The sequence below is a fragment of the Notothenia coriiceps genome, unplaced genomic scaffold (genome assembly GCF_000735185.1).
Source record: "Notothenia coriiceps isolate Sejong01 unplaced genomic scaffold, NC01 NC01_scaffold00013592, whole genome shotgun sequence".
In the NCBI taxonomy this organism is placed as follows: domain Eukaryota; kingdom Metazoa; phylum Chordata; class Actinopteri; order Perciformes; family Nototheniidae; genus Notothenia; species Notothenia coriiceps.
The window spans coordinates 370,789-385,436 of record NW_011346293.1 but is presented as its reverse complement, the minus strand read 5'-3'; the positions used below and the strand labels follow the sequence as shown (position 1 = coordinate 385,436).

At 41.0% G+C, this 14,648-nt stretch overlaps 2 protein-coding genes and 1 long non-coding RNA gene across 3 annotated transcripts in view; 2 read left to right on the top strand and 1 right to left on the bottom strand.

Annotated features, from left to right (window-relative positions):
• Positions 1-4,673, top strand: part of zmiz2 (zinc finger, MIZ-type containing 2) — a 26,689-nt gene extending 22,016 nt beyond the window's left edge. The window contains exons 18-20 of the mRNA XM_010774215.1: positions 984-1,102; positions 2,310-2,519; positions 2,981-4,673. Of these exons, the coding sequence (XP_010772517.1) occupies positions 984-1,102; positions 2,310-2,519; positions 2,981-3,088 (437 nt within the window). The 3' untranslated portion in view covers positions 3,089-4,673. The remainder of the gene's footprint in view (positions 1-983; positions 1,103-2,309; positions 2,520-2,980) is intronic.
• A 1,089-nt stretch (positions 4,674-5,762) lies between these two features.
• Positions 5,763-8,563, top strand: LOC104948019 (peptidyl-prolyl cis-trans isomerase-like). The gene is made up of 5 exons (XM_010774164.1): positions 5,763-5,923; positions 6,727-6,757; positions 7,746-7,834; positions 7,927-8,099; positions 8,196-8,563. Exons 1-5 carry the CDS (start codon positions 5,855-5,857, stop codon positions 8,329-8,331), a joined length of 498 nt encoding a protein of 165 aa, XP_010772466.1. The 5' UTR covers positions 5,763-5,854; the 3' UTR covers positions 8,332-8,563.
• LOC104948020 (uncharacterized) lies at positions 8,471-9,814 on the bottom strand. The gene is made up of 2 exons (XR_798623.1): positions 9,217-9,814; positions 8,471-9,025 (listed from the first exon to the last, which is right to left on the bottom strand). It is a non-coding gene; the product is annotated as an uncharacterized lncRNA (long non-coding RNA).
• Positions 9,815-14,648: the final 4,834 nt, after the last annotated feature.

The following is a 14,648-nucleotide window of genomic DNA, read 5'->3' as shown; positions in this document are numbered from 1 at the left end:
GGTGAGGTCCGTCCCCCCACTCATAAAAAAATAGCACTTTACCCCTACCTATATGCCGTGAGCTGATCATGGAGCCTTCATTGTAACAGTCATTCAGATGCAATTAGCCTATATAAAAGGCCTCACTGAGACTGCCAAGGCACACNGGAAAATAAGTATTTGGTCATCTACAAACAAACAAGATTTTGGCTTCGTAAGAAGCATTTCAAGGTCCTGGAGTGGCCTAGCCAGTCTCCAGATCTCAACCCCATAGAAAATCTTTGGAGGAAGTTGAAGTTGAGATCTGGAGACTGGCTAGGCCACTCCAGGACCTTGAAATGCTTCTTACGAAGCCAAAATCTTGTTTGTTTGTAGATGACCAAATACTTATTTTCCACCATAATTTGCAAATAAATTCTTTAAAAATCAGACAATGTGTATTTCTGGATTATTATTTTTTTCTCATTTTGTCTCTCATAGTTGAGGTATACCTAGGATGAAAATTACAGGCCTCTCATCTTTTTAAGTGGGAGAACTTGCACAATTGGTGGCTGACTAAACACTTTTTTGCCCCACTGTATTTTTTAAACCTAGTAAATGTTTACTTTTGACTGGTACAGTATACAATCGCTGTTTTCTCTATATTCACATACTGAACAAAATCATGCTTCATAGCTCAGATCATCTGCCCTTAGATGGGAGGTGACCCAGAAGAATATTTCAAGCTGCAGAGCAAAGAGTATCGCAGATCCTTCATCTGCTACATGTTGTGTCCATCCATGGCCTTAGCATAATCCATAAGCTTGTTCTGTTTATAAATTATTCAAAAATGAATGAAAAATGAAATACTATTAAGTCAGTCTATTCATCATTAAAATATTACAATTAAAGTTACAGGTTATAATCGATTGTGACAGAATATTTACCGCTATGTCCATCAAAATGACAGACGACGACAAAGACCAATGCTTCTCTGTTTGTAAGTAATAGCTTTGTTTTGGTAGGGAGCCAGGGATTCTCCGGCCAAGGAGGCTTCTCAGACTTCCCCAACACTCCCGGCACCCCGACACTGGGAGAGTACTCCTCCTCCTCCGGACCTCCCCTCCCCTATCAGTCGGAGCAGGTCAGACTCCTTCTACTTCAACACCCCTCTCTGACACAACATACCGTATGTAGAAGCAAACACACATGCAGCATGTTCCTGTCCCTTTTCCTCGACATAGCCTTTGGCCACTGCTATGAGGATCACTGTCTTTTTTCTGTTCAGTTCACTCGCTGCCTTTTCCTTAATGGTCGAGTGGCCAACAATGACAAACAGAGTATGATTAGACCCCAGCCTGAAGGCACTGAGCTCCCCTCACATACAGACCCATGTGTGTGTGTGTGTGTGTGTGTGTGTGTGTGTGTGTGTTGCTGACCCAAATATTCACCAGAGCATCAAATGAGGATTAATCCAAAGCTGAAAAATATAATCCAAAAAATAAACAATTTCCTCCTTTTTGACACTATAAATGTGTGTTTACATCTTTAGCAGGAACCCATGGGCCAACACATTGTTGATGTGGGTCTTTCACCACACTAAATATGAATCATCGGAAAAGGCTGGAAATGTATGACAACAGGACACTGCTGCCTTAACACTTTCACAGAAAGACTGTGATCTAGTCTAGAGCAACGAGAGGATGCCAAGATATTCAAACTTAATTTGCTTATTTGTAAAACTGAATTATAAAGTTAAAAACAATCAGCAGATGTTCTACCTTGGGGAGGGACCCTCTACGTGTCATTCATCACATCCATTTAAACATCAGAGTCTCTACATTTAATACAAAGAACAACAGTATTACTACTTAGTTATTTCCAAACCCGTTCAGATGTTGCAGAAACACAGAATACACCAGAGTCAGGGACTTTCAGTCCTTCAGTACCTGGAGCTGTTCAGTTGAAAGGGGCTGATATTGTGCTGCTGTCACCAACACGGACTGTCTCGTCCTTCTGGCTTGTGAGTTTAGTTAAGAGCCTTTATCTAAACCTGAAGTAGACAGCATAGACTGAGAATATATTTGATTACATATCGAGCATCTACACCACATACCACCTGTCGCTGTCAGCTGTTCAGCTGTCTGCTGAAGGCTTTCAGAGAGAGAACAATGAAGACATCCTCCTTTACTGTCACACACTTCTGTTGTTCTAAAGAAAGAAACAAAAGGTTTCAATCCATCAAAAGCATAGTGTTTGAATTTAATGTGCCTAATAGCATCATCTTGTTGTTTTTTTTATTACCATAAATTAAAGATAGTCTTTTCGTCTCTTCCTTCTTTCTCTCTCAGACGTCTCATCCTGGACGAATGGAACACGGCCATAACATCCTGCAGCAGCACAGCTCAGGTGTCCATGGAAACCAGAGTCTCGGAGACGCCGGCAGTCCACTGTCGCAGCGGAACATCAACACCCAGAATTCCCGGCTGCAGAACGAAGGCCCCTTCGTTCTGGGAGGCCCTGGAGCCCCCGGGGGGGACGCGGCCGACCATGCACTAGACGTGAGTCGACCCAGTTGTTTAAGAGCACAAACTGGCCCTTTCCCAGGACTAAAATGTAGCTTTATTCTTCTGTAGGTTCAGGGCCAATATTGATCAGCTTGTATACTGCACGGAACATACATGTAATTAAACATGAGAACACTTAAGAGTTGCAATTCACCCTTCGACCTCCATATGAAAATACCTTTTTTACTCCCAAGTTGTCTCTTTAAAGCATTTTAAGCACAACAAAGAAAGTTTGTTTCCTTACTTTGGTTGCTAATTCTTTTTGCTAACATTTTAAATAATAATGAGATATTAATTCCTTAAGTACAGAGCACAATGGAGGAAACCTTGAGTAATTATGTGAACATTTTAAGGAAACCTTAAGTAGAAAATGTGACCTTTTATATTTTATGCAACATGTATATTTTAAGAAAACCTAAGCTCTGACTTAAGGGAAAACTTTCATTTGTCCTTAGCTTCTTCCTGAGCTGACCAACCCGGACGAGCTGCTGTCCTACCTGGGCCCCCCGGACCTTCCCAACAACAGCAGTGATGACCTGCTGTCTCTCTTTGAGAACAACTGACCCCCTCTAGTCATCTTCCAGCCTCTGCTTCCCACGGTGCTGTAGCCTGGCCCTCATTGGCTAAAGCCAGCACTGTCTCTATGGGTGCCCTCTTCTGTGTGTGAGTGTGCATGAATGTGTGAGTGTGTGAGAGTGTGTATATGATTGCGTTTTTGAGTATCTTTTTTTTTGTAAGTGTCCTGCTGTAAATTCATTCATTGCAGTATACAGGAACCGGAGGGAACATGCTTCACATGTGATCACTGTCTTTCATGAAGAATATAACAGTACAAACTGTAGGCACTGACTCTGCAGACCAGCATTTTAAACTATAGCACAAACCACAGGGTGAAGGATTTAAATATACAGTATTTAATTCATAGATTGTAATAGTTAGAAGTGGAGGATAATGGAAGATAGGGTGTGTTTATAAGGAGTTATAAGACGCATTAATACAGTGGTTCCCAAATGTTTCTGTCGCTATTTTGCACACATGCACATTCCTGGTAAATTACTTCGTAGCTCGACAACCGGATTTCAACTGTTTTCTTTGAGATGACAGTTTCCAGAGTTGTAAAATCCTTCCTCAATATATATTGAACAGCAGTAAACCCCTCCAACCCTCTACCGCGTTGGGGACCACTGCATTAAGGGATATTCTTTACTTTTCGTATTGTCAACGACTCCAATGTAAAGAACTAACATTATATGAATCCATCTTTCAATGCTAAATGACTTCCTGTCTGTGGTGCAGATCTTGAGAAACAGATCCTTAATTGTCAATGCAATTCAAGGACAGCAAAATCAGTAAAAACATCTATATTTTTATGTTTTAAAAAAAGCTAAGTTATTTCTTCAAACAGCTGGTAATCAAATACAATGCAGGAAATAAGGCATTTGTGAGGGACTATTTTCAGCAGTATTCGGGTGTTTTTGGACAACAATCGAGCTCTATGGCACATACCAAGGTGTATCGAGCTTTAATACACACACAATACTTGTTAGTAGATACCATTTCTGTTGATATGGGCTTTATTGACAATAAGGAAACACAGAGCATCACTAGACTTTGTTCACAATGATGTAAGATAAGGGCAGTGGTCACTTTTTTTTTTTCTTTGTGTTCAGTCCAATGGCAGAGTAAACGAAAAGATCCGAGGGGCCTCCTCACCTAAGGACAAACTAAGCCCAGCCTATGAAGGCGGGGCCCAGATGTAAAATAGACATTTTTTTAATTCATGAAGTTTGGGAGCAGGCTGAGGTTCATTGTATCTCTGACATCCTTCAGCACTGTGAAATATATTAAAGCTCCCATCTTTCCCTCGGTTTGTTTTCACCTTCCTATGAAGGGTTTTTCAAGCATCTGTAAATGAGTACAGCTGTGTGTCGTGGCATTTTCTGCCATTTGAAAGCTAGTATGTTTTAAAATGGTTTCACATGTATAACCCATCATGACACGGGTTTATGTACTGTATAATCAGCTGTTTTCATTAGAGAACGTGTGTGTATCAAATGAATTGTTAATCATGGTAATTGTAATGTTATTTAGTTGGATAATGGATCATTGTTGGCACTGTATACATACTGTATGTTAGAAGATTATAAAGCAATTGTAAAAAGGTCGTACTAATGCATGTATGACAGAAAACAGTCAGCTGACATTGAGTAATGCAGTTAAAGATGCAGAGGAAGAAATTATTCTTATTAACACTTTTTAAAGCTGATGTTTTTTTCTATGAATGATCTCACCCTTTGTGGTCCAACAAGGCAACAAGAACTAATGTTCATTGCCAATTGAGAAAGCCAATAATGTTATATTTGGAAACTGGACTATTTAACTGCAAATTTGCTAGACAAAATGTTTTTTTAATATGTAAACTATTCCACATTTTGTAACACATTGTAATTGCCATTATTTTCTATTTATTTTTTAATCATAATCGTCATTGTACCTACAGTTACCTTGTCCCTTTCCTGAATCTCAGAATCTGAATTAAAAATCACTTTATCTGACAAATTGTTTGTTTTGGAGGCTCTTATTTTTATAGTAGCCTTTGAAGTGGTTGTCATTTTTATTTATATCCAATACTGTTGCATAAAATGCTACTTCATATAACTGTGAGGTTCTTGTTCTTTACTTTTATTTCATCCCTATTATTTGCGAGGGACCTATTGCACCCTTTACATACATTTATTATCTATGATTATAGTTACTTTCAGATTGATATTTAACATTAAATGGCAAGGGAAAAAAAACTTCACATTTCATTTATGGTATTTTGCTAATAAGATTGTTGACATACATTTTCTTTTGAGACATTACATCATCCAAAAAACTACTTTAGAGTTGGATTATCACATTTTCTGTTTTAAAACAGGACTACCAAAGGGGTCATATCAAAAAGTATTAGGCCTACTTCAGGAACAGTCCCTAAAAGAGGAGCTGGGTTTTTACACGTGTTGCAAAAGAAGAAACAAACGGGGTCAACATGTTTTACAATTAATGAATTAACTGGACACACCTTTGCACACGGGTGCATTCAATTTGCTGATTTTCACCACAGAGGCCCATCTTTCTCCCCATCTCATGCAGCATCACACTAACCCCGCCCCTCTTCATTCCTATTGGTCCGTTCTGCAGTCTTTCAGCAGAAAAAGCTGTGATTGGCTGTAATCCTTTACGTCACTGGTGCACAAACCCGACCTAAATAGACAGTGTACTGGCGCTTCGATAGGGAGTAATTCAAGTGCGTATTTCCATCAACTCTATCACAAGCGTTCATCAAAATGATGAACCCCAAGGTTTTCTTCGACATCACTATTGATGGAGCTAACGCTGGGAGAATTATAATGGAGGTAAGAAAACAGACATTAATATTCGTCACTATCTTTAAAACTTCATTCTATTAAGGTTTAAATTGATGACAAGAAGCCTATACCTCTTGCATCCATATGTGTGCTTTGAAGTGCCTGGAGAAATGACTGACATTATTGTAGTGCGTCAACTTTTCTCATGCATCTTTTAGGATTCCATTTTGGTCTCAATTTGCATTTACACGCTGTATATATTTGTATAGCCCGTTGTTTGTTTTATTTATTGTCTTAGCACAGATCGCATCAATTACGTCATAAACAGTCCTCCAGAGAGACTATACATATCCTGAGGGAAACGCCCAGCAGCACAGCTGGGTGTAACAAATGGTGCTGCTGTGTGATCATGGGCAGATCAGGCAGATAAAGGGGGATGAATCTTCTCTGATGTGTCTTAAAAAAACACAATGTGAGTTGAACTGATAAGTGAAGTAGGCCTAATGTATTAATGGGTGGACCGAAAATCTACTCTTGTGAAAATCAACATATTGTTATTTAAAGTGACGTGCCAAACAGTCTCTGGTTTTAACCTCCTTAAATGTAAGAATATATTGCTTTGTCTTGTTATATGATCTGATATATTTATGGAATAATGCAAACATATTTAATAAAGTATTGCAACAAATGGTCAATGTTTGATGACGGTAGTTAAACAAAACGGTATTTGCCTGTAGTTGCTGTTGTTGTCAGACATGTTGAGCTTTCTTCGAGAGGTTTAGTTTATTTTCATTCTATGCATTTTGTGTTCAACGGCCACCCACTTATTTGAAACGGTTTGTGTTTTGCAGCTGCGAGCGGATGCGGTCCCAAAGACTGCAGGTATGTAAGATTTTAAAGGCACGCAGGAAGCTCTAACATCACTTCAAGCAGCAATAAACACTGCTCCTGCTTTTTCACACACCGAAAATGGATTTGTTTAGTTGGGGAAAGTACTGGTCCACATGAATCCACAGCTGTTTATTCTGAATATGGGTCGTGGACTCGTGGCTGTGGGTGATTCATAGTGTGACTGTATGAATCTGAAGAACCTACGTAGCTATTTATAGAGCTGAATGTGAGTGTAAACATTGATTCAAGAATGTATGCTACCAAGTGCTCTCACACTTCAAACATAAGGGGAAGAGGAAAGGGGAAATGACTCTTGTTTGCTGTAATTCGCATTGATTTGTTTTACCTCCTGGTGGATGATGGCAGCCTATTGGTTGCTCTGTCTCAACTCCCAACATGGAAACCTGCAGGATGCATTAATGACTAACCCATGTTGACCCGCATACTGTAGCCATTGTTTATTTGACCTCATTCATACAGAGAAATTGCCTATATGCTTCCTCTGTCATACAGTGCTGTTAAGTGACTCAAATGCACTTTAATGTTATATCTTCAAAAGCAGGATCCTGAGGGCCAGCTCCAGACATTTATTTTCCGCAAGGCCTTCTTAATGTCCAGAGGTCTGGGGGGGGGGGGTTATACTGTATGATGTATAGTGTGCTGTAGGATTCAGAATAATAATCAGGTGCAAAGTAGCATCAATGGATCTGCTGTGACAGGAAGCTTTGGAAAGGATTCAGATGTCCTCAAAGATATTATGCAAATTACTACTTAGAAAAACACTGACTAAAAAACACAAATCACCAGACAGAAAAAAAATGATCACAAAAATTACCATAAACAAACTAGAAGAGAGGCAAAGCAACCAAAAAGGGACTCTAACGACTACAAAGGGACACTAAACAACCGCAGAGAGACGCTACACAAACTAAAATACAGGAATGTGGTGTGTACTTACTGAAGTGTCTCCATTTCACAGAAAACTTCCGTGCTCTCTGCACTGGGGAGAAAGGCTTCGGTTACAAGGGCTCCACATTTCACCGCCTCATCCCAAAGTTCATGTGCCAGGTACAGTACAGGCCAGAAATGTGTCTTCTTTGTATTTTTAAAACGAGCTCAGATTCAACTCTTTTGACTGCTGAGTGAACTATTTATTTCAGGGGGGAGACTTCACTAACCACGATGGAACTGGAGGCAAATCCATCTACGGGGAGAAGTTTGGTGACGAGAACTTCCAGTTGAAGCATCAGGGCATGGGCACACTGTCCATGGCGAATGCTGGGCCGAACACCAACGGGTCCCAGTTCTTCATCTGCACGGACAAAACTGACTGGTGAGCTCCCCTCTCAGCCATGAGCTGCTGCATTCAGGTTTATTCAAACTGTTTCCCATGACCGTCTCGCATACTAATGAGCTTCACTCCTCTCAGGCTGAACGGGAAGCACGTGGTGTTTGGAAGTGTTGTGGAGGGCGTCGATGTTGTCAAGGCAATGGAGAAGCAAGGCACAAAGAGCGGCACTCCTAAGGTCAAGGTTGCCATTGCCGACTGCGGTCAATTCAATTAGTGCGTCAAGGCTCATTATGTTTTCCTTTTATCATCCACATCCCAGTTAATATTTGAGATGGTGAATATCAGAGAAAAACACTGAATTAATTCCCTTTCTCCACTAAAAATGTTTCTCTCCCGTGTTGTCTTGTTTAATATTTTGTACCTGCTTATCTGTTTAAGGAACACATTTGTTAAAGTCTGGATAAAATGATTCTAATGGTGAAAAATAAAAAGATATGTAAGGCTAACTTTGTTTGTCTTGTCATTATTATGAATGCTGTTCAACAGCAGCTGGGGTCACAAAGAAGTTCAGGGGGTTAAACAAATATTCTTTATTTAATTTCTGACAGTTTAGAAGTTTACCACAGTGCTTTCTGCCCCTTTTTCACAAACTGTACTGTAGAACATCTTGTTTAACATATTCAATAACAAAAATACTATTCAAAATGTAAACTTTATTTAAGTTTCCTGGGGCATTTGTGAAATTCTTCATACAAGTAGCAATATGTTGCGGTAATGAGAACTTGGGAGCATGTTTATATTTACATAACAAAGGACAATTCCATCCTAAAAATGTGTATTATTCAAGTAAAGTAGGGATAGAAACTATGTGAAATGTTCATGATATGTTTTTATATTAAGCATATGTCAGTGCTCCCTGAGTGCAGTACAGCTGATGAACTGTTCTGCTCAGAGCTGGACCCAGGTTCCTGAAAAACAGAGAAAATTAAATGTGAATTAATTGCCACTGAATAAAGTATTTAGCATGTTTTTCTTTCAGTTTCATCAATTTGTATCTGAACCGTAAGTAAAGCCACAGTAGTTTCAACTTGTTATCAACAAATACTACATGGATCATTAGAGCATGCTGGGAAAATGTGAATCCAGTTGGACGACAAACCTTTTGAGCTTCCCATATCTGATGGAGGAGAGGAGCTTCTCTTTCTCTGCTTCACCTGCACATCGTTCATAGGCTGTCAGAATGATAAGTGGGGCAGAAAGATTTGAAATAAATATCAACAATCTCCTACAGTAGTATTGTAATCGGGAATATAAATGAGTTTGTAAAAAAATGTATGTATACCTTTTACTTTTCAACCTTGTGTTTAATTACCTTAAACAAAACTCATGAAAAACTCACCTTTTTGACAGAATTTGTTCAGAAATCTCAATGAAGTTTTTGTATCTTATTCTATATTTTAACATATTTTTCTTATTCCTTCAACTTACCTTCCCCATTTTGTCTATTGAATTATTGTATTGGGTTTTTGAGAAATAAAGCCTTTGAATCCTTTGAAATGTCATCTTTTTGCAACTATATCTGCTAGTGCTAACTGCCTCATTCTTTATATATACTCCCTCCTCCTTTGTTTTTCCCTTGATCCCCTGCTGCATTCTTCTACAAGGAAATTAAAAAGTATGTAACTTGAGAAGTCACAAATTAGAGGTTAGCAATGACAAATAGGTTGGAAAAAAGGTATAATGTCTCAAGGGATTTATAAATGTGTGTTTTCCTAAAGCATTTTGTGTTAGCAAAAAGAAAATGCCATTTAACTTCTATTAAACAAGTGGGTAGCTTCATTTTTGTTTTGTTTTTTGCACATGATTGACTGATAAGTGATCATGTATTTGGTTGAATAATTTTGACCAGGAACACACTCACTTCATAGGAACACATCTCCAAATATGTATCTGCTTTGAGATGTTATTATTGGGATTTCCCCACCATGAAATGGTGTCTTTACACAGTGAGATGAACACACACACACACACACACTCCATCTGGATCCAGGCTGTTGTTGTCCTGTCGACCAGGAGGGGACGCTCCTTCAAGAGGTCTGGACCTACAGTAAAAGTAAAGGTAGCAAACAAAGACAAATTAGAAAGTAAAATGATTCACTTTAACACATTTTAAGACCATTTTGTTTTTAAGATCCAAGAAAAATTCTCATGCTATATAATTTAAAGCGTTTTAGACTTTTTTTTTTTTTACAGACACAAAATGCTTTTGTGATACATTATATTGAAGCTTTAAGTAAGTATTTGTTTCCTAGCCTTTCCTTTCTGTAATACTCTTAGTAGTGCAGAGGAGCTATAATTACATTTTTATGTCAAATAAATCTACTGTACCCATCTATTCTCTTATAGTTTTTTTTATATGTTCTTGTATTTTTCTCCATTAAGCTTTTCTTGATGCTCATGTTGTATTTCATGTAGTTTTTATACGCATGGTTATAATTTTAATTTGTATTCCATTCATTGTAAAATTGTCCCCAGTTTCACTAGTTTCCCCTTCTTATAGTTTCATCCCTTTCTCAATGCAGGCATCAATGATTTTCTTAAATCATCTTGTCCTATATCTATAAGTGAATGAATACAATCGTGAACCCATCCATTCCTCTGTTTCTCACTGTTCTCTCTGAGGTATCGCTGCAGTTTCTAATCCAGTATTTTACAGATGCCGTCTCCGAAGCTCTGCAGGATTTTAGCCTCTTTGGCGTTTTGAAGTGGCAATGGATACTTATTCAAAGAGCTGATGGCCTGCGAACAAGATAGAAGCAAACATGAATTAAAAAGAAACAAACATCAGTGACTTTAAAGCAGTAACTCTACATTTGTTGTGTACAGTCATCTTGTACCTGGGGTTTTTATAGGCTGCACAAATAGCTGACTGAAAGACAATCTTGGAGCATAAGTATGAAAGTAGAATATAATGTGTGTTATCCTATGACTTTAACAATCGAGACAGCTTTATATTTAAAAGTCTCGAAAAATAACTTATTATACAGCATATGCAAACCACAGATCATTATATGAAGAAATTGACTTTAGTCTCTTTAGTATATATATTTTTAATTTATGACTATTTCATGTTTTCAAGGTTGCTAACTATTTGCCATATCAGTGCAGGACTTATTTTATGAAGATCTGTTTCTTCTTTCCACTAATTATATGTCTATATGTATATATATCTATATATATATAGATATATATATATATCTATATATATATATATATAAATATATATATATAGATATGTACATAACATTTGAATGCATCAGAAATTTAAAAAATAAATATTAATAGTAATTAGTGCGAATGCTGTGCAACGTCTTCAACTTCTTCTACTAAATGCTTCAGTAATTAACAATTACAGGCACATATCAAACCTGCCATTTCTAGGTAAAATCATTGAAAAAGTTGTTTTTCAACAGTTGAGTAATTTCTTGAATTTAAATAACTGTTTTGATGTGTTCCAGTCAGGCTTTCGTCCAAACCACAGCACTGAGTGAGACTGCTCTTGTTAAGGTCTTCAATGACATCCACTTAAACACAGACAGTGGCAGAACTTCAGTGTTAGTATTATTAGATCTCAGTGCTGCGTTTGACACTGTTGACCACAACATATTACTAGACAGAGTAGAAAACTGGGTGGGACTTTCGGCAACAGTTCTAAATTGGTTTGAATCCAACTTAAAGGACAGAAAAACGTTGTTTCTTTAGGTAAATACACATCTGAGTTGACAAATCTGACATGTGGGGTTCCTCAAAGCTCCATCCTGGGGCCTCTTCTCTTTAACGTCTACATCAGTGGTCACCAACCTTTTTAAGCCCAAGATCACGACCTCGGCCTAGGTGAAAGGCGAGATCTACCTATTGCAGAATTTAATGAAAAAGACGGCACAGACAGTGCTTCCAATTTGAGGCCTTTTATATAGGCTAATTGCATCTGAATGACTGTTACAATGAAGGCTCCATGATCAGCTCACGGCATATAGGTAGGGGTAAAGTGCTATTTGTTTATGAGTGAGGGGTGGACCTCACCTCCTCTAGGGGGGTCCTCACCTCCTCTAGGTCCTCACCTCCTTTAGGGGGGTCTGGGGGGATGCTCCCCCGGGAAGATTTTTTTTTAATATTGAAGTTAATTGAACTTATTAACCGATAGATTAAAATGTGCCGGCTTTTGTAACGAACCCTGCTGGCTATTAACCGATAGGTCATAGGCAGCTGGTTCACCAAGAGTGGGGGATATGTGAAACACATTTGAAACTGATGACTCAGACAAAAGGTTGGGAAATAAGCTTTCATTTTTATTTCCTTTCACACTCCCCCCAAACCGTCATGCTTCTTCGGCGCGCTCTCTCGTGGAGCAGACGACGAACGGGAGTACCTCCTCACGTCCCCTTTGACCCCCCCCTCTCCACTGGTGGGGGAGGCGGAGGCACGGGACGGTGCCCCTGCTGCCGCGCCGACGACGAGTCTACGCCTCGCTGCGGTTGCCTGTGAGCGTCTCTCTGCCTGTCGCTGTTGGCCTTGGGTTGGCCGCTGCTGCTGCCGCTGGTGCCGCTGGAGGCTTCGCCGGCCGGGCTCTGAGCCAGCCAACGTGCTGGCGGATATATTCATCCGCCCTGCTCCGCTTGCCGCCTTCATGGACTCTACCATGGCCTAAAAACTTGGGGTCCGAACAGGCCCATCGCGGGCTGATCGGCAGGCATCCAGCACAGACCTTCCTGGCCGGCTCTGTAACAGGCCGCCTGTTGGCAGCAAGAGGTGCGCTGGATCTGCGTCATCCACGCTGCGATCCTCGCCTGGGAGACAGCCCACGGATGGTGCGCACAGCGTGAGTGCCGTTGCTGGCCGCCTTGCTGATCTCCTCCGCCTCCTCTTGGAGGCCACGGTGTGGTGGGACCGCCTTCACCAGCGTAACCACCGAGTTGGCCAAGCAACGCGAGTTATTTTGCCGGCCGCAGCGCGCTGAACCGCCACATTGGGTTGCGCCCGCGGTTCAGGCCTGGCGGCGCGACGTTACTGGTCTTTGGGCGAGGCAAACGTAAGGCGCCGTTCCGGCCGTCAATTGGTGGCTCTGCCCTAAACCCTATTTTAGGGGCAATGGGATGGTCCACTCTCGGGGGAGGACGACCGGACAGTGGGTGCCGGTTAGGCAAAGAGGTGGATCAGACCTAATGTTAGACCCTATTACAGGCAATTGGACGGTCCTCTCCCGGGAGACGACCGACAGTGGTGCGGTTAGCCAAGTGACAGGACCATGTTAGACCTATTTACAGGCAAATGGACGGTCCGACTCCGGGAGACGACCGACAGTGGTGCGGTTAGCCAAAGCTGACAGACTTAATGTTTAGACCTTATTTACAGGCAATGGACGTCCACTCTCGGGCGAGAGAGACCTCCAGCATGTGTCCCTGAAATGGAGACTCTGTTTTATTCACGTCATCCAGGACAGAGGACGGGTGAAATCTCCTCTATTGTGGCCGCCCTCCAAGACTCCCCACAAAAGGACGGACTAAAGGACCTCCAGCATGTGTCCCTGAAATGGGGACTCTGTTTATTTCACCCTTCCAGGGAGAGACGACGGGTAAATCCCCTCTCTTTGCCGGCTCACAGAGCCCTGAAGGACGGACTAGAGACCTTCCAGCATGTGTCCCTGAAATGTTGCGACTCAGGTTATTTCACACATCCCAGGTCAGAGACCGGGGAAATCAACCTCTCTGTGGCCCCTCTTCCAAGACCCCCCAGAAGGGACCGGACCACAGGACCTCCAGCATGTGTCCCTGGACATGGGCACCCTCCATAACCTTGCACACCCCTGAGTCCCCGGACTCCCGGACTTAAGCCATCCCCCCCGGACTAACCCAGTATGGTATCACACCCTTCAGAACCTCATGCCGCCTGGTAAACCTAAAAGGGGGGGTGGATTTTTGCGGTGCTTTACCGTCCGGGCCCATCGGGGCATCCATATTCGGCCTTATTCACGGCCACCACCACCCCTTCTGTTGAGCGAGTATTATCATGGCTCCTGTTAACCCTTTAAATAGTCTGATACTATCAAGTGCCTCATCACCGCACTTTTACAAGCCAGAACAATAATGTGCGTTAAATGTCGGGGAAAGTGGTTTTTAAAACGTCTGGAGAGCAGTTGTAGCCTTGCCATTTTGCACGATATCATTTAAACATTGAACATCTCCGGAAATGCCACAGAATATGCTCCATTTTCCATGGAGAGATTCCATGTTAATATGCATATCGTGCAAAATGGACAGGCTATAACCCAGGAACAAGGGTGCAAAGGGGGAGGGCCGAAAAGTTGTTAAAAATAGTCGGAAAAGTGTTTTGTTAAACGTCTGGAAGAGAGTTGTAGCCGTGTCATTTTGCCACGATATCATCTTTACATTGCATTCATCTCCTGGAAATGCACAGAATATGCTCCATTTCCAGGGAGAGATTCCGCGCATTGCTTAAATGAATGTTCCTGCCAAAATGACAGGCTAAAACACCCAGTGGATACGTGTTTGAAAGGGCAGGGAAAGTTGTTAA